Source organism: Ctenopharyngodon idella, chromosome 9 (assembly GCF_019924925.1).
Source record: "Ctenopharyngodon idella isolate HZGC_01 chromosome 9, HZGC01, whole genome shotgun sequence".
Lineage (NCBI taxonomy): Eukaryota > Metazoa > Chordata > Actinopteri > Cypriniformes > Xenocyprididae > Ctenopharyngodon > Ctenopharyngodon idella.
Genome location: NC_067228.1, coordinates 27,607,993 through 27,629,835, shown reverse-complemented (window position 1 = coordinate 27,629,835; position 21,843 = coordinate 27,607,993). Strand labels below are relative to the sequence as shown.

Genomic DNA, 21,843 nt, shown 5'->3' with positions numbered 1-21,843 from the left:
TTTTATTATTAATACTATTATTATTATTATTATTATTATTATTATTATTATTATTATACACACAATAATAGATTGTGTCCACTCTGAAATACATTTTCTTCTTTTCATTTTTTTTATTTATATTCATTAGCATTGGCTCATTATAGCTTGTAATGAACTTACGGACTCATTCAAAAAAAAAAAAAAAAATGTATTTAATTTTTAAAGTAACAAAATAAATGTAAATGTTTGACTTGTACTGCATGGATAGCGTCTTTTATTTTGAAATATTTTAGTTCCCTAAATCTAGACGTAAGACCGTCTCTCGTTATTTCGTTTTTCACGCTGATCATGTTGGCGTCATCAACGCACCGGACTGAACGAGGAAGTGAAAGAGACGGTCGCTAAAGACACCGCTGAACGGAGAGTCGGTTGATCGGTAAGACCTCCAGGGCTGTTTTAAATTAAATCAGTTATACGTGCTTTTATATCTTTGACAAATGGTCTCTCGGCATGTTATCCATCACATCCAATTAATAAAAGTGTACGAGCTATAGAGAATGTGAGGGATCACACGAAATTATAATGATAGTACATTTATTCAGACTCTTATTTGAATGTTATTGAATGTTTATGAGCTTGTTATAGTTCTAGTTTAGCACAGTATCAGACTGGCCCGGGAGGGTTTGTGCGGTCTCTCATAGACGCTGGTTCTGGTTGTACAGTAGCAACCACGTTATGAGTCATGTCACTTATGAGCTTTGACAGTTCAGACACTGTCATTTTCTAAAAGTTGATAAAAGGGCTGATAATGTGCTGTGACTGAGCAGTAGAATGAACATGTTATTGATTTACGAAGTGATCGTTTGTTCATTTCCCTTTCGGGAAAACTATTACAGTCTTTCATTCTTTCTTCATTTTTTTTTTAGGATATAAAGCTACGGACGCGACTCTTCATAATGGGCTCTTGTGACTTTCTGATCACATCACAAGGTCCTCTTGCTCAGAGATGGATCTTGTGACCATATATCTACAGGCTTTCTGCCTAACATCTTTATGAGATTTACTAAGCAGCTGTATTACACTCATACACACACATATACACAAGGATGGCACCAGTCCCACCTGGCATCCGCTTCCTGGCTTCCTTCAATAGGGACCAGTGGTGAGTTTGTCTCTTTTATCAATATTTGCATGTGTTTGGGATTGATGATCAACAGGGCCAATTTTTCTATAATTCTACACACGTTCCAGTCTTTGTGTGTTTTTATATTACACATGAAATGTAAGTTGCGATAGTCTTTTCTTCCCTATTGTGATGTATATCCGAGTGAAACGGCTTCTTGAACAAGACAAAATGTTTGGCTGGACTTGATTTTGTTCATTGGCAATTGATTGGATGGTTGAGGTTTGCTATTGGTCGATTTTTGTGTGAGTGACAGGTTCTCCCACCCTCACGCCTGTAAACTCGTCATCAGAGAAGAGATGTCAATAATCATCATAATAATAATCATTGATAATAAATAAGAATAGTCTAATTTGATTTCACGATGACTAAATATTTTGGCAAATTTGACTGATTTCATCTGTAAATAAAAGTATTTAAGTTTAACATGTTTTAGTATCCATTCTGCACATTTTTCCACAAAAATGTGAGAAGAATCTGTAGATCCTCTCTGGGCCTGCTAAGCAGACATTAATATAGCTGAAATGTGCTGGAGAATACAATAGAATAGAAAAGAACGTTAATGTATCCTGTATTTAATTATAATATATGTACATATATACATGCCTGTATTTGATCATGTCTTATCTGTGTTGTTCCATTGCATACCTGCGTCATCAACACCATTTCAGGATTGATTGTGAAAAATCCGGTTTAGTGAGTTCCATAAAAAGGGCCACACTAGGTGTGTTTAAATTCCTGTGTACTGTTTGTAATACTGTTTGTAAACTTATTAAAAAAGATCGAGATTATATTAACCTCATAGGGAAAGAGGGCCGCCAGGTTCATTAACAAGTAGAATTACAGGAAATTCAATTCAAACCAGATGGACTAAAACATGTTTGTATTTTATTACAGTAAAAACCTGTTAATAAAAGTTATGGTAAAAAAAACTTTAAGTGGTTTAATGTGGCATTATATGTCTTTTTACTGTAAAATACTGTCAAATGTATGGTTTTTGCAAGAAAAAAAACTGAATTACCATATAATTTACAGTGACAAAAAGTAAAAGGGCATTCAAAAAACTCCCTGCATGGCACATATGTTTATATTTTATATAAATAGTGCTGTTTCTTCTTGTTTTTGTTTTATCATGGTGATTATCAGTACATTTCAAGGTAAAAATAAGCTGATTTTGGTATAGGTAGATAGGTGTATTAATATTACATCATTTTAATATAATATATGGTTATATGTTTTAAAATATACAGGCATCCCCTAAAAACAGAAACATTGTCACAGTATTTTTTATGGTGAATATCTGACAATCACATCTGCCAGGTTTTTCTTTTTCTTTTTTTTATTTAGCAGGATATTTTTTACATTGTGTATTTAAAGTTCTAATTATCATCAAACCATTTTTATACCAGATATTCCACTAGATAGTCCACTTTAGACATTCTACTGACTATAAGTAACTTTGCAACTATATGTCAACTAACTCTCATTAGAGTATTAGTAGACTGCCTGCTTAATATCTGTCTGACTGTAAGTAACTTTGCAACTACATGTCAACTTATTCTACTAACCCTAATACCTAACAGTCTACTGATACTCTAATAAGAGTTAGTTGACATGTAGATGGGTCAATGACATGACAGGTAATTTTTTTCGTCCGAAGGCCTTAATAATAATAATAAAAAACAAAGATATGATCATCCAAAGTATGTAAGGCAGTACAACTAGATCTCTTGTATTGAATCCAAAAGGTTTTAATTATATTTTGCTACATATAAAGGTATTTTAAAGATTTTGAAGTGTCAAAAGGTCATTCGGTTTAACCATCCAAAGGCCAATACAGCCATTTCATTTGTGATTAAAATATCTTAAAATGTAATAAATGTAAATATTTTTTACTCTGGCATGATTTTATAATATCATTCATCAACATAGTGCAAAAAGGTTTTAAGATTATGTGTAGAAGTCGTCGCTTTATGAGAAAGAATGTCCGGAAAAATGAATTTCATTGATGTCATTTGGAGTAACCAATATAAAGGGACTATTTTGGATCAAGTCATGCGGTCAGTATCATGTGACAGAATGTGACATCATTCAGACACCTGCAAAGGACCACATGGTCATGAAGCAAAGTAACTAACTCTCTCTTAACTATTTGAAAAATTCATGTTTTCACTTGCTCATACGCATGTCCCAAAACATCAGGTCATTCGGTACAACCGCTATAAAACATGGAAAATGTTGTAATATTTTAAAAGCTTGTACTAAATATAAAATGTTTGATTGTCCTTTTGTTAGCTAGCTAGATATCAGCATGTTAGCATTGTTTGAAAATATCGTCATTCGGTATAACCAAAAGTGTCATTCGGTAAAACCAAAATTTTGGTTAAACCGAATGACTTTTTTGGTGACAAACTTTGTCCATCTTGTAAAAAATTACAAAAGCAGTGTTAATTGATTATAAAGCAACATAATCTCTTTCTTAACATGTAGTAAAACTTCAAAATTAATTATATCTCCATTTATGTTTTTTTACACTTTTAAAAACCTTATTCGTCAATGACCCAGTTGCAAATGAATGAGTTAGTTGACATATATTTGTAAAGTTACTTATAGTAGAATTAATGTCTAAAGCAGACTATTGAATTGAATTGTAACTGAAGAATCTCTTTTCCATACAACAACAGTTTATATATAACCACATCTGTCAAGGTCCAAAAATGACCAAAAAGCAAAATAAAAGCACCATATTTTGTGCTTTGAATCCATACAGTAGGCTTTCGTGATAAAAAGATCAATGAATAAAAGACTTCAGCTGCTGTAATTGTCTAAACCTGATCTAAGCAAATATTAATGTAGTTCCATCTGATAAAAGCCTTAGTTGCTTTGCCCCTCTTAGTTTGACATTAAGCAACAGTAAGACGGTCTCCCTTTAACTTCTGATTTGTTTGCTAGTTTAACAAAGTTGTTTGCGTAACTGAACAGTGGGTGGGAATGTCATTAGTCACTCACACAATTTAATGCTAGCTGCATGCGATCTGAATTCGTATGTCTGCTTGTTTTGGGATGCAGCCAGTCTCTTAAAAGGATGGTTCACCCAAAACTAAAAATTCTTCTAAAAAAGTTGTTCCAAACCTGTATGAATTTCTTTCTTCTGCTGAACACAAAAGAAGATATTTTGAAGAATGTTGGTAACCAAACAGTTGATGGACACCACTGGCTTTCATAGTATGAAAAAAAAATACTATGGAGTCAGTGGGGCCCATCAACTGTTTGGTTACCGACATTCTTCAAAATATCTTTTTAACAGAAGAAAGAAATTCATACAGGTTTGGAACAACTTGAGGGTGTGTAAATGATGACAGAATTTTCATTTTTGGGTGAACTATCCCTTTTAATCATCTGTGCTGTTACAGTGCACAACAAAGGGACATTTTACAGTGAAATTTCCTTCACCTTATTGACCTTTGCTGTGTTTGCTATACGCAGGTACAAGGCCTTCACGTTTGCTCTCACTTTCCTGCTCTATACAAGCTTTCATCTATCCAGGAAACCCATCAGCATTGTCAAGGTAGCACAACCCCTATCACATTGAACAAACCCTTTAAAAGAACACATACAATCATTTCCAGGAAATTAAATGTGAATCAAAACCAATGTGTTGTAAGCTTGCATTTTGAATTTGAATGCGAGAAGACAGAAAGACTAAGTGGTGCGAAATAATACAAAGGCAATGAATTGACATTTTTAAATTGCAACAAATAAAAACAAATAATTATATTATCGCCTGCCCCTTTTATATGTAAAGTTGGATGTATAAGTATGCCCAACGTTTTATATATATATATATATATATATATATATATATATATAACTATAGTGTATAGAATGAACAGAACTGGAATAACAACCAGAATTTTTTTTTTTTTTTTTTTTCGATTCCCATCTTTTATCATCTCTGCATAAGATAATATTCAGAGTTCAGATAATATTATATTGCTCAGAGGTGGCATAATCAAAATTTGGACAAGCTGTTATCGGCAGTCCTTGTGCTTACTGGAATTCAAAGGGCTTTTTTTGCCATTTGCCATTTTCTGTCACATATTAACTAATTTATCTGAGTGTAATACAGACGTGTATGGCACACAGCCATCTAACCGTATCGAACTTTCTGTAGTCAGCCTTAATAATATGCAGGCATGTCCTGTGTCAACTGAATGCACTGTCAGAGATGAGTTCATATTGTGTTGTGTATGTGTCTGTATAGAGTGAGCTGCATAAGAACTGCTCTCATGTCATGGAGGTTCCTACAGAGGGCAGCCAGCAGCCTAGACTTCACCCAGAACTAGACTGCAGCTGGAAACCATTCGGTAAGATTATATTAGATTATATATAAGCAGTATCATTTTCAGTCAGTGCATTAAATGTTTGGCATCTCTGTGTTTCTATAACTATAGACCGAAACAACTATAAGCAGTTGCTTGGAGCGATGGATTACTCTTTCCTGTGTGCTTATGCCATAGGCATGTATCTCAGGTAAGAACAGATACAAAACACTCAAATATTTATGTATTTGCACTAAAATGGCTTAAAAGGGGTTTTCCCCCTTCATTATGATATGTTCTTTTCATCTATCCACCTTATTCCTACGCCCCATGACGCTTTACGTAAATTATGGGTGTAACTTCCGTTAAGCTGTAAACAGTCAGTGAAAGTTTCGCTCTATGAACGTAATAATACTTTTTTTTTTTTTTAAAACTGGGTACAATGAGATGACATTATTCTACTCACCCTTTAACCAACGAACATTAAAAGGGCATTTAAAAGTGTAAAAGCATCAACAAGGTATTTTCAACAGACCACGAATAACACCAGAAGCGCGATTCTTTCCACAGCAATAACGGACGGGTTAAATATAAGTATAGTGATATATATCTGTATTATGTAATATATGTTGCCTTAATAAAAAATGTTCATGAACTTCAGCATTGCGTGATACTATTTCAGTATTCACTAGTTTTTTCGAACTAGTGATTTCCATCATTTTTACAGATAATACATTTTATTTACCTGTGAAAACAAACCTGGAAAGAGACGTGAGGATTTGAAGAGAAAAACGAGAGATTCTTCCTTCATTCCAGTGAATTATTAATGGGATATATCGTAAATTATATCAGGAGAACAGACCACAAAAGTGCAGTATATGTTGTCCTTTTTCATACTATTACAGCGGTATGCAAAGGGACAAAATTGCCAAAATTTTCACTGGCCCCACAATAAAAATTAATAAAAGAAAAGAAAAGAAAATGGGCCTATAAAATAAGCCGTTATTTTTTTTTGATACATGTAACCTTAATAAAAAAGGTTATGACACCAAAAGCTACTAGATTAACTCACTTAAATTTTAAATATTGTTAGACAAGTAAACAGTAAGTAATAAAATAGGAACAAATAATCTAATTACAAGTAATAGCACAAATAAATACAACAGAATAAACATAAATGAAATAAATGGTGCTTTTCAGGTTGTTTATGTAGGCTTATACAGGAGATTTACAGAAATTGTAATCTAATGTATAACTATAGATTAAACTTTATTAAAGTTAATCAGTCAAGAGTAGTTACAGATGCATAATGTTTTGAAATGTTGAAAATGTAAAACATTAAATACTGTTATTTGAAATTATTTATAAAATGAAAAGATACTGTAAATGTGAAATTAAACCCGTCAGGAGGTGGCAGTAAGTCCCTGTTAATAAGCGAGTCATTGAAATACAACCGATTCATTCAAACAGCTGATTCATTCAGGAAGTGTTGCTCAGAGATGCAAAACAATGCCGTGGACTTTGGAACTATTTTCGTTGGCGAAATAGAGCAAAACAGGCGATTTGGTGTCTAAAATGTAAGTCAATTAATATAAACTGTTTGTTTATTAAACTGTACGTTGTATAAAATCAGTATCACATTTGTAATCATGCTGATATTTTGAGAAAAATGGTGCTCTTCGTGTAAAATTGGTTAACTATTTTAAATTATATACATATAAAAGGCATACAGGGGCATTTTTGCCACTTATCTTGAATTGTAGGGCCATTCTAAATGCATTTTAATAGACTAAATCACACAGTGAAATTGTGCACTCTAAATATGCATGCGCACTAGTCTAACCTACTAGACCACGTCACGTAGTGCATACGTGCACTCAATGTGTGTATTTTTGTTTGGTTTTTGTAAAGTGGGGGACATACTCGATTATGTCAGATCGTTAAATCAACAATTACGATATCATAGATGATATATAACACACATCCCTACAACAGTGGCCCGATCGGGCAAGTGACAGTTCTGTCAAATCTAAAGATGCTATTATTTAAACATCTGACCTAATGCTCTTAACAGTTCTAATGATATTGGTCGTTGGTCTTGTCTTGAAGCATTTGAACTCATCTGACAACAGTGATATGTTTATTGTTTGCTGCTAACATTCTGTCTGCAATGACACTTAATACAATCTTTTCAGTGGAATCATTGGAGAGCGTTTGCCCATTCGTCTGTACCTGACTGTGGGCATGTTGACCAGTGGTCTTTTCACCTGTCTGTTTGGACTGGGGTATATCTATGACATCCATAGCCTTGGCTTCTATATATTTGTTCAGGTGGGTGTCATACATGAGAAGTCTCTTATGCTCACCAACGCTACATTTATTTGGTCAAAAATACAGTAAAAACAGTAATATTGTGATAATATTGTGTTTTATATTTTAACATATTTTAAAATGTTATTTATGCCTGTGACCAAAGCTGAATTTTCAGCATCATTACTCCAGTCTTCAGTGTCACATGAACCTTCAGAAATCATTCTAATATGCTGATTCACTGCTCAAAAAACATTTCTGTTTATTATAAATAATGAAAACAACTACTTGATATATTTGTGGAACTGTGATAAATTTTTTCAGGATTTTCTGATGAATAGAAAGTTCAAACGAACAGCATTTGTTTGAAATAGAAATATTTGTAACATTATAAATGTCTTTACGGTCACTTTTGATCAAATGAATGTGTCCTTGCTGAGTAAAAGTATTAATTTCTTTGAAAAAACAAAACAAAACAAATCTGACCCCAGACTTTGAATGGTAGTGTACGTAAACAACAAAATGACACTTAATTATTTATGTACGGATTCGTTCAGTTTTTATTCAGCATTCTCTCCTATTTTGTTTTGTCTCTAGGTGGCCAATGGATTGGTTCAGACCACTGGTTGGCCAAGTGTCGTGACTTGCATTGGTAACTGGTTTGGCAAGGGCAGGTAAGAGGCACTACTTTTTCCACTAACATAGCATTATAAACTCGATAAATCTGTCTAAACATGAGCATGCAGTGTTGTCATTTATCTCAGACTCTCGAGATGAGGAATGCTTATCCTCTTATCTGCTCTTTACACACTCTAAATTGTAAAAGATCTCGTGTTTGATTTTGTTGTGATATCAGGAGAGGCCTCATCATGGGTCTGTGGAACTCTCACACATCGGTGGGCAACATTCTGGGCTCTTTGATTGCTGGATATTATGTCTCCTCTAACTGGGGTCTGTCCTTCATCGTCCCTGGAGTTATCATCGCGGTCATGGGGGTCATCTGCTTCTTCTTTCTAATAGAGCGTAAGTGAATATGACCTCTATTTATGACCTCTATTTACCTCTTATTTATTTGTGAATGTGTGTCTGGGTGCAAATTTGACACAAAGCGCTGTTCGAGATGGTTGATGGGTTTTTGATGCGAACGCTTCTGTATCTCCAGACCCTAATGATCTGAAGACCGCCAGTGCCCAGAACTCAGCTCCAAGCAATCAGGTTAGTCCAACGTTTATTTAGTCATATTGCTCTTTGTGAATGTACTGTATGTACTGTATAACCATCGCAAAGTTTGGGGTCAGTGCGATTTATTTATTTATTTATTTATTTATTTATTTATTTATTTTTGATAGAAATTAAATACTTTTATTCAGCAGGGATGCATTAAACTGGTCAAAAATGACAATACAGACATTTTTATAATGTTACAGGAAATTTCTATTTCAAATACACGCTGTTCTTTTGAACTTTCTATTCATCAAACAATCCTGAAAAAAACATGATTTTCCACAAAAATATGAAGCAACACAACTGTTTTCAACATTGAGCATCAAATCATCATATTAGAATGATTTCTGAAGGATCATGTGACACTGAAGACTGGAGTAATGATGCTAAAAATTCAGCTTTGCATCACAGGAATAAATTACATTTTAAAATGTATTAAAATAGAAAACAGTTATTTTAAATAGTAATAATGTTTCACAGTATTAGACTTCTTACAAAAACATTAAATCTTACCAACCCCAAACTTTTAAACAGTAGTTTACTTCAAGGCTTTGTTCAAACAGTACTCAAATCCAATGTGGGTTTAAAATCCGGTCTCTCAGAGTCAGGAATTACAATTCCGCACTGTAATTTTGCAGGCAAGGGAATCTGTTCTGTTTTTTTGCAGTTTTATCAATATCTGGTGACTCATTCCAAAAAATCAGTGGATGTGGTTTGTATTGGGCTTGTAAATATCAGGTTCTGTATGTTTGTTGCGGTTCAGTTGACAGAAAATTTAATTTAAGTCTCAAAAATCAGATTTTTGCTACTGGTCTGAACAAAGCCTGACAGAGAATCAAACAGACAATGTCTGTGTCATCTTCCCATAAGTTAATGTCTTTTCCCAGCAGTCTGAGGTAGGGTTGGTTAGATAACATGACTCATTCATGCTCTACAGCAGTCACTATGGCAACGGCCCTGTGATGCGTACACCTGCGAGTCTCAGTAGAGCGTGAGGTGCTCTTCGACCATCGGAGAGTTCACATTTCTGAAATGCTTCATTAGATTGATTTTGATTCAGGAGGAGTGGCTAATCAGGAGTAACAGAGACATTAGGGTTAAAGGAAGGGGGTGACCGCAAAAGGAAATGTAGATTGACGCCTCTTTTCCTCAATTTGTCTGTGGAGGAGGAATTAATCAAATTCAAGAGCAACTTCAAACACTTTACAGCTTGCAGCTGCATAATTCTTGATTCTGTGTCATTGTTTACACTAATGCCTCTTGGATTCTTAAATATTCATAGCGATTAATTAATTGCAATTTAGGAGGTGTTAAACCAGAGTATCTTTCTCTAGCCCTCTAGAGTGGACAAAAACAAGAGGAAACATGCTGCAAGAGGGAATAATACTTACAGCAGATGTACTGAATGGAAATATATTCAAATGTTTAGCCTTTTGATATGCAGTATGTTGGTAGTTGACAAATGGAAACCTTTTTTTCAACATCAAGGTTTTAGGTGAAAACTGTTTGTGTAAGGAAAGTAAATGTGTTGTTTTTTTCATTCTGTAACTTGTCATCATTTCAGTTTTTTTAATCAACTTTGTGATTTCACTTTTTTTCAGGGTGTGACAAAAGTAAAAAGTAGAAATATTCATATTCTTCTATATATTAGGAACTTATCTATCAATATGCCTAATCAAATGTATAAATATCTTTATATTTAGACTCATATAACTACATTTTTGGAATTACATTTATATTTTAGACCTTACTTTCTAACTTTATATTCAGCATTTTTATATATTCAGATTTCATACAATTATTTCCTGTTGGGTCCTTTATAATCTATTTATATATATTTCATATTTTCATCCAAAAAAAAAAAAAAAAAATTAAAGGGATAGTTCACCCCAAAATTAAAATTCTGTCAACATTTACTCTCCCTCGTGTCGTTTCCAGCTTGTATGACTTACTTTATTCTGTGAAACATAGAAGATAATCTGAGAAATGTCTTAGTATTTTGTTTTTTTCCATACAGTGGAACTCAGTGGTAACCAAAACAGTTTGGTTGCCAACATTCTTCAAAATATCAAAATATACTTCAAAATAACATTTTTGGGGTGAACTGTCCCTTTAATCCCCATTTAAAACTCTAATTATGCAATTGTAATTGCAGTGTAAATGCATTCATGCCATCTCTGAGCTGCAATAAACGGTCTGTAAATATGTCTAAATAACAATTCAGATGCAGCATCTGGAAAAAAAATCATGGCCATTGTAGCCTAAAAAGTTTGTGTAATAAATTCTATGTTGAATAAAATAATATAATTCATTTTAAAGCTGCTTTTGTAATGTCTGTTTGATGCTTTTCTCATTTAGCACAATAATGACTTTAAAAGATCTTTTGGTGGGAATTTCTCAGCCAAATTTGTTGTGCAGTTAATTTGAGATTAATTAATTGGCACATTTAATAACATTTTAAGTGGTCCGCAAAATTCAACTACCCATGTGTCTTGCGTTATTATATAACACAAAATAATTAATATAATGAATATATTCTGAATACACCCAGTCTAGGTGTTGTTCCCTTTGTTGTGATTAGGTGTTGTTCTGTTTGTAAATATGACACTGAACTCATATTATTTTCGCTCAGAAGCCTCATAAAAGCTGGAATGGTGTTAACGGACATAAAGACCTTTACTTGCAGTACAAGCCAGGAGCTAAAGCACAGGTTAGTCCACCTCATTGTCTCAATGTATATTTTACTGTGCCAATCCTTTAGAAGTATTACTTGTGATATTTCATTGTCCGCTCCTCCTGTTTGTTAGAGCTGGGACACAGAGCTTCTGCTGGGACAGGAGAGCATTGGCGTGTGTGTCCCCGTGCAGCAGGTGGTGGTGGTGAAGAGTGAGGCAGAACCGTCAGCCATCAGCTTCATGGGAGCTTTACGCATTCCTGTGAGTGCTGCCCATTCGTCTGTCCATCAGTCAACGTGTGTTACAGCATCACTAAAGTTTCTCCTGCTGTGTGTTTGCAGGGAGTTGTGGAGTTCTCTCTTTGTCTGCTGTTTGCCAAGTTGGTCAGTTATACCTTCCTCTTCTGGCTGCCCCTCTACATCACTAAAGCAGGTAACTCACACTGACTTACAGCCATTGGATTCTTCTGTTGTGTTATATTTATTTATGTGGTTATGTGATGCCTTTTGTGTATATATTTGCACATTTTGAGATGGTGGTTAATAGAGTGCTGTAGTGATGACGTATTTTGGTGTGATGATGTTTAATGTCCCCGACAATCTCTGTATTTCCATTTAGCCACTTGTTAGTAACCACCTTTTTCAAGACAAGTAAAATATCTTGTGTTAATCACAGACCCTATTTCCAGCATTGATGGAATTGTAAGTGCTAAGATGCTAACTCATTTCCATGTTTTGGCACACTAATCATCCCTGCAGCACTCTCTATGGCACAGTGACTACAGTGTATTTCCTGTTTTTCAGCTCACCTAGATGCCAAGAAAGCTGGAGACCTTTCGACTCTATTTGATGTGGGTGGCATTGTTGGTAAGTAGAGTTGTTAGTCATTTTTTATGATTTGTATTTGGAGTGGGCATTAGTAGCAGATTTCACATCTGTGAGCACTCATCAGTTGCTTTCTTTATTCATGCAACAAATTGTGATGTGTCTAACAACACCCATAACAGACCTAACAAGGTCTTGCTCATCTTGACTAGTTTGGGACACATCCCGCTTTGTATTTTTGTTATTTCTTCATCACTCAAATATTTAAATGACGTGAAACAGTCCTGTTAACCATTCAAAAACTGCTAACCATTCAAATAAATCTACCATTATCAACGCTACCATTCAAAGGTTTGGGGTCAGTAAGAATTTTAACAATATTAATGTCTTTATAAAGTAATCAAAAGTGACAGTAAAGACATTTATAATGTTCCACAAGTTTTCTCTTTCAAATAAATGTTTTTGAACTTTCTATTCATCAAAGAATCCTGAAAAAATTTATCATGGTTTCCTCAAAAATATTAGAAATCACAACTGTTTTCTACATTAATAAAAAAAAGAATGTTTCTTGAGCAGTAAATCAGCATATTAGAATGATTTCTGAAGGATCATGTGACACTCAATACTGGAGTAATGATGCTGAAAATTCAGCTTTGCCATCACAGGAATAAATTACATTTTATAATATATTCAAATAGAAAACAGTTGTTTTAAATTGTAATAATATTTCACATTATTCCTGTTGACTGTATTTTTGATAATATACAGTATCTCACAGAAGTGAGTACACCCCTCACATTTTTGTAAATATTTTATTATATCTTTTCATGTGACAACACTGAAGAAATGACACTTTGCTACAATGTAAAGTAGTGAGTGTACAGCTTGTATAACAGTGCAAATTTGCTGTCCCCTCAAAATAACTCAACACACAGCCATTAATGTCTAAACCGCTGGCCACAAAAGTGAGTACACCCCTAAGTGAAAATGTCCAAATTGGGCCCAGTTAGCCATTTTCTCTCCCCGGTGTCATGTGACTCGTTAGTGTTACAAGGTCTCAGGTGTGAATGGGGAGCAGGTGTGTTAAATTTGGTGTTATCGCTCTCACTCTCTCATACTGGTCACTGGAAGTTCAACATGGCACCTCATGGCAAAGAACTCTCTGAGGATCTGAAAAAAAGAATTGTTGCTCTACATAAAGATGGCGTAGGCTACAAGAAGATTGCCAAGACCCTGAAACTGAGCTGCAGCACGGTGACCAAGACCATACAGTGGTTTAACAGGACAGGTTCCACTCAGAACAGGCCTCGCCATGGTCGACCAAAGAAGTTGAGTGCACGTGCTCAGCGTCATATCCAGAGGTTTAGTTTGGGAAATAGACGTATGAGTGCTGCCAGCATTGCTGCAGAGGTTGAAGGGGTGGGGGGTCAGCCTGTCAGTGCTCATACCATACGCCGCACACTGCATCAAATTGGTCTGCATGCCTGTTGTCCCAGAAGGAAGCCTCTTCTAAAGATGATGCACAAGAAAGCCCGCAAACAGTTTGCTGAAGACAAGCAGACAAAGGACATGGATTACTGGAACCATGTCCTGTGGTCTGATGAGACCAAGATAAACTTATTTGGTTCAGATGGTGTCAAGCGTGTGTGGCGGCAACCAGGTGAGGAGTACAAAGACAAGTGTGTCTTGCCTACAGTCAAGCATGGTGGTGGGAGTGTCATGGTCTGGGGCTGCATGAGTGCTGCCGGCACTGGGGAGCTACAGTTCATTGAGGGAACCATGAATGCCAACATGTACTGGACATACTGAAGCAGAGCATGATCCCCTCCGTTTGGGGACTGGGCCGCAGGGCAGTATTCCAACATGATAACGACCCCAAACACACCTCCAAGATGACCACTGCCTTGCTAAAGAAGCTGAGGGTAAAGGTGATGGACTGGCCAAGCATGTCTCCAGACCTAAACCCTATTGGAGGAGCGCAAGGTCTCTAACATCCACCAGCTCCGTGATGTCGTCATGGAGGATTGGAAGAGGACTCCAGTGGCAACCTGTGAAGCTCTGGTGAACTCCATGCCCAAGAGGGTTAAGGCAGTGCTGGAAAATAATGGTGGCCACACAAAATATTGACAATTTGGGCCCAATTTGGACATTTTCACTTAGGGGTGTACTCACTTTTGTGGCCAGCGGTTTAGACATTAATGGCTGTGTGTTGAGTTATTTTGAGGGGACAGCAAATTTACACTGTTATACAAGCTGTACACTCACTACTTTACATTGTAGCAAAGTGTCATTTCTTCAGTGTTGTCACATGAAAAGATATAATAAAATATTTACAAAAATGTGAGGGGTGTACTCACTTCTGTGAGATACTGTAAATGAAGCCTTGGTGAGCATAAGAGTCTTCTTTCAAAACATTTAAAAATATTCCCGACCCCAAACTTTTGCCATTGGCTATTCTCAACAAAGGTTAGTGAAATAAAAAAAAAAAAAATTTGTAGAAAAAAAAAAAAGAAAAAGTTTAATGGTGCAATTTTTTAACGTTGTGTCAGACGCTTTCGCAACAGTCAAATTCATTTCTCTACCTCAAGTTTACTCAGAAAAACTATGGAAAAGCAGTGCATAGGAATGCAAAAACATGTTGTGTATGAACAGCCCCTAAGTGTTTGTGTGTGTGTGTGTATAGGAGGGATCCTGGCTGGAGTGATCTCGGATAAGATGGAAAAGAGGGCCACCACTTGCGCTGTGATGCTTCTGCTGGCAGCGCCCACAGTATGTCATTCTGTTGATCAAATGCAGGGGAGCCTGTGTATTTAAAGCCTCTTTGTTGTATCACATTTCTCTCACCATTGACAGTGGTTTGTGTTTTTTTTTTTTTTTTTTTTTTTTTTTTTTTTTTTAAATTAGCTCTACGGCTTCTCTATGATCAGTCAGTTTGGCTTGGGACCCACTATTGGTAAGACATTAAATCCTTCAGAGTTACATAAGAGCATTTGGCCCCTGTTGCTTTGATTCAAATTAGAGAATTAATGAGTTTAACAGATGATACCTGATGCCAGCTTTGCTATGTGTTGTTATATTATATGAAGTAGTAAATATAAAACATTTCGATAAATGTGTTAAAAATGTTTTTGGAAGTCTCTTATGCTCACCAATGCTGCATTTATTTGATCAAAAATACAATGAAAATTGTAATATTCTGATATATTATTATGCTGGCTTGACAAAATGTAAAATAATGTTAAAACATGCTAGCAGCATGTTAAATCATGTCAGTAATGAACTAAAACATGTTAAACATGCTAAAACTGATAAAACTTGCTAACAACATGATAAAACATGCTAATAAGCTTATAAAACATTCCAACTTTCAGACAAGGCTTTGTCCCGATGAACTTTACTTTCTAGTTACAATTTAAAGTAACTTTTTTCTATTGTAATATATTTTAAAATGTAGTTTATTCCTGTGATGGCAAAAGTGTACTTTCAGCATCATTACTCCAGTCTTCAGTCACATGATCCTTCAGAAATCATTCTAATATGCTGATTTACTGCTCAAGAAACATTTCTGATTATAAGTATTGAACACTGAATAAAAAAAATTGTGGACATTTTATCAGGATTCTTTAATGAATAAAAAAGTGCAGAAAGAACAGCATTTATTTGAAATAGAAATCTTTTGTAACATAATAAATGCCTTAACTGTCACTTTTGATCAATTGCATCATTGCTGAATAAGTGTTAATTTCTTAAAAGAAAGTACTGACCCCGAAATTTTGAACAGTAGTATAAGTAAATAAAATACACAATAGTTTTATACATGACATTATGTAGTATTAAAAAGACAAAGTTATGCTTCCAGGTTTTGCACCAACTCTTTTGCCATCATTTACATATACTTTTATTCATTGGTTTATAATAACGTTAAAAATGTCAAAAACGTTTTTTTCAAAAAATCAGCAATAAATTCTCTTTTAACAAGCATGACCTTGAGCAGAAGCCTTATGTAATGATGCCTTAATGTAAACCCTGTTACTTTTATGAAAGCAGTTATATTCCAACATATATTAAAATGGATACACAATAAAAATTGTGAAATGTAATTTAAATGCATCTTTTCAAAATAAAAAAGCCATTTGCTCTGTAAAATGACTTTTTCTGGTGTGTTATTGCATGGTTTAGTGGTCTGATGTTTGAATGTTATTGGATATGGCAGGTATGCTGCTGGTGTGTGGTGGTTTAGTCAACGGACCGTACGCTCTCATCACAACAGCCGTCTCTGCTGACTTGGTGAGTGTGTGTGTAGATGGGAAATGCCTTTTATCACTTACATAATCTTGTGTTTATTCATGTGTCAGATGCTGTTTTTCATTGATGGATTGGTTTATTGGTTTATGGATTATGTGGATTAATTCTATAGGGAACACACAAGAGTCTGAAGGGCAATGCCAGGGCTCTCTCTACAGTTACAGCTATTATAGACGGCACTGGATCTGTTGGTAAGAGCCTTATAACTATCATATCTCCAGCTACTCAGTCCATATTCATGATTTATTGTGAAGCTGTGTCATGTAGGGCAGAGAGAGGTCACTCTTGCACCTTTCATCTTCTGCAGGTGCTGCTGTGGGCCCTTTGTTGGCAGGGCTGTTATCAGCACAAGGCTGGGATCAGGTCTTTTACATGCTCATGACCGCAGACTTTCTTGCACTTTTGGTGAGTCTAAATAAAAGCTAACTACATCTGCCAAATTTGTAAAAAGCATAGTTCTTTCATTGCTGATTTTTAGAGCAAAAGTTTTGAAGATCTCCATCCTGCATATTCAAATGACTTACATTTTGGTCAGTTTCTCACATAAAGTTATTATATGGTTTCAGAAGACTTTTAGGCCAGTGGTTCTTAACCATGGGACCTGAGGCCCACTAGGGCAGTGGTTCTCACCCTTTTTAAATCCAAGGCCCCCTCTTTATCCAAGACCATATTCAAAGGCCCTTCTATCTAAGATGATATGCATGTCATAAAAATAAATAAACTCAAAAATATGTCTAATTTTTTGCATCTATTTTATTTTATTTATTTATGTTAGCATTTTAATTAAAATTAAGTTATAACTAAATTTAACTAATTTTATTATTTACAGAGTCCCCCCTGGAAGTGTGTTTAGGCCCCCTGGTTCAGAACCACTGCACTAGGGAACCTTGGCAAACTTCCAAGGGGGACTCTTCCAAGATGGCTTAAAATGATTTAAAATAACACAAAACAAGCTTTAAAATAAGCTAAAATAGCTAAACATGTAGATGTAAGCTGACATATTACATATTTTAAAGGGGGTGGGGGTGGGGTATCACACACAGTTTCTGCCAATCTCATGTTAATCTTGAGAGTATCAAGATTAACATATCTCCGAAAAGTCTTTAGTTTTATCATATTTATAAAAGATGCATACGCTGTACTGAGTCTTTCCGAAAACAGCCGAGCACCTGGAGGTGTGCCGTGTGAGCGGAGCTAAAGAGTGACGAGCGCGCGCAGCTTTTGCGTAGCAAGCTATCAATGGTCTGCTAAACAAATGTATTTAAACACACACAATACACCATCGCATTATCCCTGGATAACTTTTGAATCACTATAATGAAAATAGCGTATAGTGAATGATGAATAATGAATTTATGAATTCACTACGTTCGTGTTGTTTACATTATATGCCTATTGCCAACAAAACAAACATTTGAAGCAGTTTTACTCACCATTATCATTATCGCTGTGACCGCTCCATCTTTCAGTTTCAAACGATCTGTAAATCCAGCGTGGAACTGGGCCTTGTTTATAAAACCATAAGCACCAATCCTGAGGGCTCGAGCAGCCACGGAAAACTCAAGATATTCTCCATTCATTTTAACCAATAAAAAAGTGATTGCAACTATCAGTTTCTATAGTTATTTTAATAACAAATATCGAGAGCGCATCAATGTAATGCGTGAGCACAAAACTCTCGGCTCTATTTAACGCTGGGTTCTTTGGGAAGCAAGGTTATCTTTCCCTCACAACCAAAAACACTCTTCTTTGGTGACATTGTTAATTTCGTGAAGTCCTGTGACCTGTGCAGCGCTACCGATGACTTCCGTAAAGCCGAACGCGCGTTGATGAGCGTGCTCTTGCTCTCTTGGTCTGGTCGACGTGTACGCGCACGCTCTTCTGGGAGAAGTGCCCGTACAAGGAATTCCGACCTTTATGATGTTACAAAGGCCCATACTCGGAAAAAAAGATTGCAAAGTTTATAAGGATTTGGAAGAGTATTTTTGGCACAGAAATACTCCGTCATACGTCCAACTCGTGTTTTGAAACTTTGGCCATGTTTAGCATGAGAATCCAACTCTTTAACAGTGTAAATAAGTCAGAATACATGAAATAGCTTTATACCCCCCCTTTAATCTCTTCATATATAAATTTTCTAATTATGTCAGGCTCTAAAATATTTTATCGGGTACAAATTGATATTTGTGAATTCAAATAAATTTTAAAAACCCACAAATCACTAACTACAAGGAAAGTCATATACATTCATTAATAATAAAACATGCAGCCTGAAGAACATTCAGGGATTTATTACTGCATTAAATTATATTAATTAATTATAATTATTTTATTGAATTCTTTTAATATATTGCAACTCCTACTTTCTGTAAATTTAAAAAAAACAAAACAAAACAAAAAAAAAAACATTTGAAAATGTGCAGCTTTGTCAATACAAGAGAAGTACCTGAAATATCTTAAATATCTTTAAAAAAAATCTCATTTTTTATATCAAATATATATTTTCCAAAACATGTTTTACTCTAAAACTGTGAGGAAAATCAAAGCAAGTTATATTCCAAATTTGAGGTTGATATCTCAAAAAATGAGCTTTCAGTAAGATTTTGTTTGGCCGCAATACCAAGCGCTTCCACTAGTAGAAATTTGTTTCCCATTCATTTTCGGCCATTTTTTTTTTACCAAGAGGAGCAAAAGTGTGTCTATTTTTTTCAGGACCATTTAACTTGTTTGAATCATGTTCATGAGCACCAGAGGGTTAAGACAAGTGATACATTAATCAAAGAATTCACACACAGTACTTTTAACAACCCTAATTGTTTGTATGTTTTTCAGCTTTTGCTGAGACTTGTGATGAAGGAGCTTCGCTCTCATAGGAGCCGGCCAGGAGTCGCTGTCGAGTGAGTGCTGTTTTGTGCTTGTTCTTTACAGTTACAGTGGCAAATCAATGACCAAAACAGACAGAGGACTTCCTATCTTTGATCATTTCAGTTTTGATAATACGTCTTATTTTTTCCTCCTGTGTATTTTAGACTGAAGGAACATTGAGTACTTTGCACTAACTGAGCGAGAGAGAGAGAAAGGCAGCACTGGATACAAATGTTCATCTCTCACCAGTTGTTATCTGACCACTTCCTACCCTGGACCAAAACTTGATTGAAACCTGTGCTCAGTCCTCTGTTTTAGAAAATGGACTATACAAAGTGACATTTTATAACCTTTTTAAGAAGAAAAATCATCGGTTTAGGGTGACAGCAAAGCAACTTTGAGGAAATATTTTCTTATAGAATATTTTCCCCTGTGGAGATCATCATGGCCATGCAGTCTGGACCTGCAGCTCTGCTTGCATTTGTCCCCAAACAAATGAACATGACTCAACGTGAAATCAAGCCTAAATATCCCTCCAGTCAAATAATGCACAATTGCACAACCAAAAGTAGCCTCTCTTTGTTGCTAACAAGGGGATTTTTTTTAAATAAATGCAGTATAATTTCTTCCTCTAGACCACTGCCGGGCACACAGCGCCTTCATTAAACACACACAACAAATGTCCCTGTAAACAGTTCATAAATCCATTCTTGCATGAATTGTCACATTGAATTGAACACGACAATTTATGTAAGAATGGTTTAAGAAATATTTACACCGAAATTTGTTTCATAAACTAGGCCCACAGAGCGTATAGCTGATCAGTTTATGTATGTGTGAAAGTGTGTATATATATGTATGCTAAATCGATAATATATTATTATTCTCATCTGCCTTTCTATGAACCAAAGCCAATCTTGTTAGTCATTGAAAAAAATTTTGTATTTGGACTGTTTTCTTCGGATCCCCTAAAATTACATGGTAGTGGAAAAAATATGGGATTGGAGGAAAAAAAATATTTCAATGCTTTTGCGTTCTCTCACAAAAGTTTTGCCTTCCTTCAAAAAAACTTTGCGTTCCCTCACAAAGAACTTTTGTGATGGTGAATGCAAAGTTTCTCGGAGGGGAACACAAAACATTTGTGAGAGAACGCAAAAACATTAACATAATTTTTCCTCCCATCTCATTTTTTTCATCATGTCCCTTAAGGGGGTTCTGTAGTTTTCTGTGTCTTACTGTGGTGACGTTAAGTTCTTCCTGTGTTTGTATATAGGGGACCCACTAGGTGATTCAGCCATATGACTAATTGTTTTCCTTTTATTTATTTTAAATTATTTATTTTTTGGTATTAGAGACTTCCACTGCTGGCCTGTGACTTAATGAATAATCATGTTTTGAATCATTATGAAGGAAGGTTAGCAATTATTTTTTATCTGACCGCTGATTACTATACATTCATATACAAACAAAATTCAAGCTGTTCTATATTAATAATACAGGATATATCAACATTTTGATTTGTTTTCTCTGTAGGATACAGTATTAGATTTTTAAAAAGCGTTTCTGTTGCCAGGTTCAAAATGTTCACATCAAGCTCAGTCTGTATGATATAAATCAGTGCGAGCGAATCAAGAGTCTCCTTGACTGTAATTGTATGTGCGCATTTAGGACCTGCACCTGCCTCTGCAGCTATAAATATTTAAAGTGTCTATTTGAATGTTCAGGTTACTGTGGGATTGTGTCGTTCTGCAGAGCTAGAGGCACATGTAGATGTTTGTTATAAAACTTGGACCTCTTACATAATCATGCGTTTAGCACGTGTGCATTTGCCCTTATAGGACGACATACTCTAGGTGATTGAATGTATCTGTATAATTTATGGGTAGAACATTGGTGTAATGAGATAAAAATACATTGTGCCTTTTTTCTATTTGCTTTTTTGTATAGAGATATGTCTTTGGAGTGTTCATTTTTAAGTTATTGTCAGCTGCTTTACAGAATCCTGTGGAACTAATAGAGATTTGGGAATTATCTGTATATGTTGCTGTGTGTACAAATAGGACATTTTGAATAAAGGAGACACAAAATGCAATAAATCTTTCTTTCTTTTTGACAGTGCAAAAAATACACCGACACTATATAGACACACACAC

At 35.2% G+C, this 21,843-nt stretch overlaps 1 protein-coding gene across 1 annotated transcript; it reads left to right on the top strand.

The window, feature by feature from the left end:
• Positions 1-275: 275 nt before the first annotated feature.
• slc37a1 (solute carrier family 37 member 1) lies at positions 276-21,786 on the top strand. The gene is made up of 20 exons (XM_051905330.1): positions 276-418; positions 909-1,144; positions 4,652-4,733; positions 5,430-5,532; positions 5,620-5,698; positions 7,683-7,818; positions 8,395-8,471; positions 8,654-8,820; positions 8,960-9,012; positions 11,654-11,731; positions 11,829-11,957; positions 12,038-12,128; positions 12,500-12,562; positions 15,204-15,289; positions 15,425-15,473; positions 16,734-16,807; positions 16,938-17,016; positions 17,133-17,230; positions 19,658-19,722; positions 19,855-21,786. Exons 2-20 carry the CDS (start codon positions 1,089-1,091, stop codon positions 19,868-19,870), a joined length of 1,581 nt encoding a protein of 526 aa, XP_051761290.1. The 5' UTR covers positions 276-418; positions 909-1,088; the 3' UTR covers positions 19,871-21,786.
• The last annotated feature ends 57 nt before the right edge of the window (positions 21,787-21,843 follow it).

What these genes read in the sequence shown, in the direction of transcription:
- slc37a1 (XM_051905330.1), top strand. Translation starts at nt 1,089, where the DNA reads ATGGCACCAGTCCCACCTGGCATCCGCTTCCTGGCTTCCTTCAATAGG. An exon ending in TTCTGCTGGCAGCGCCCACA is followed by an intron (nt 15,290 to 15,424) that starts GTATGTCATTCT and finishes TTTTTAAATTAG; the next exon opens with CTCTACGGCTTCTCTATGAT. An exon ending in CAGACTTTCTTGCACTTTTG is followed by an intron (nt 17,231 to 19,657) that starts GTGAGTCTAAAT and finishes TATGTTTTTCAG; the next exon opens with CTTTTGCTGAGACTTGTGAT.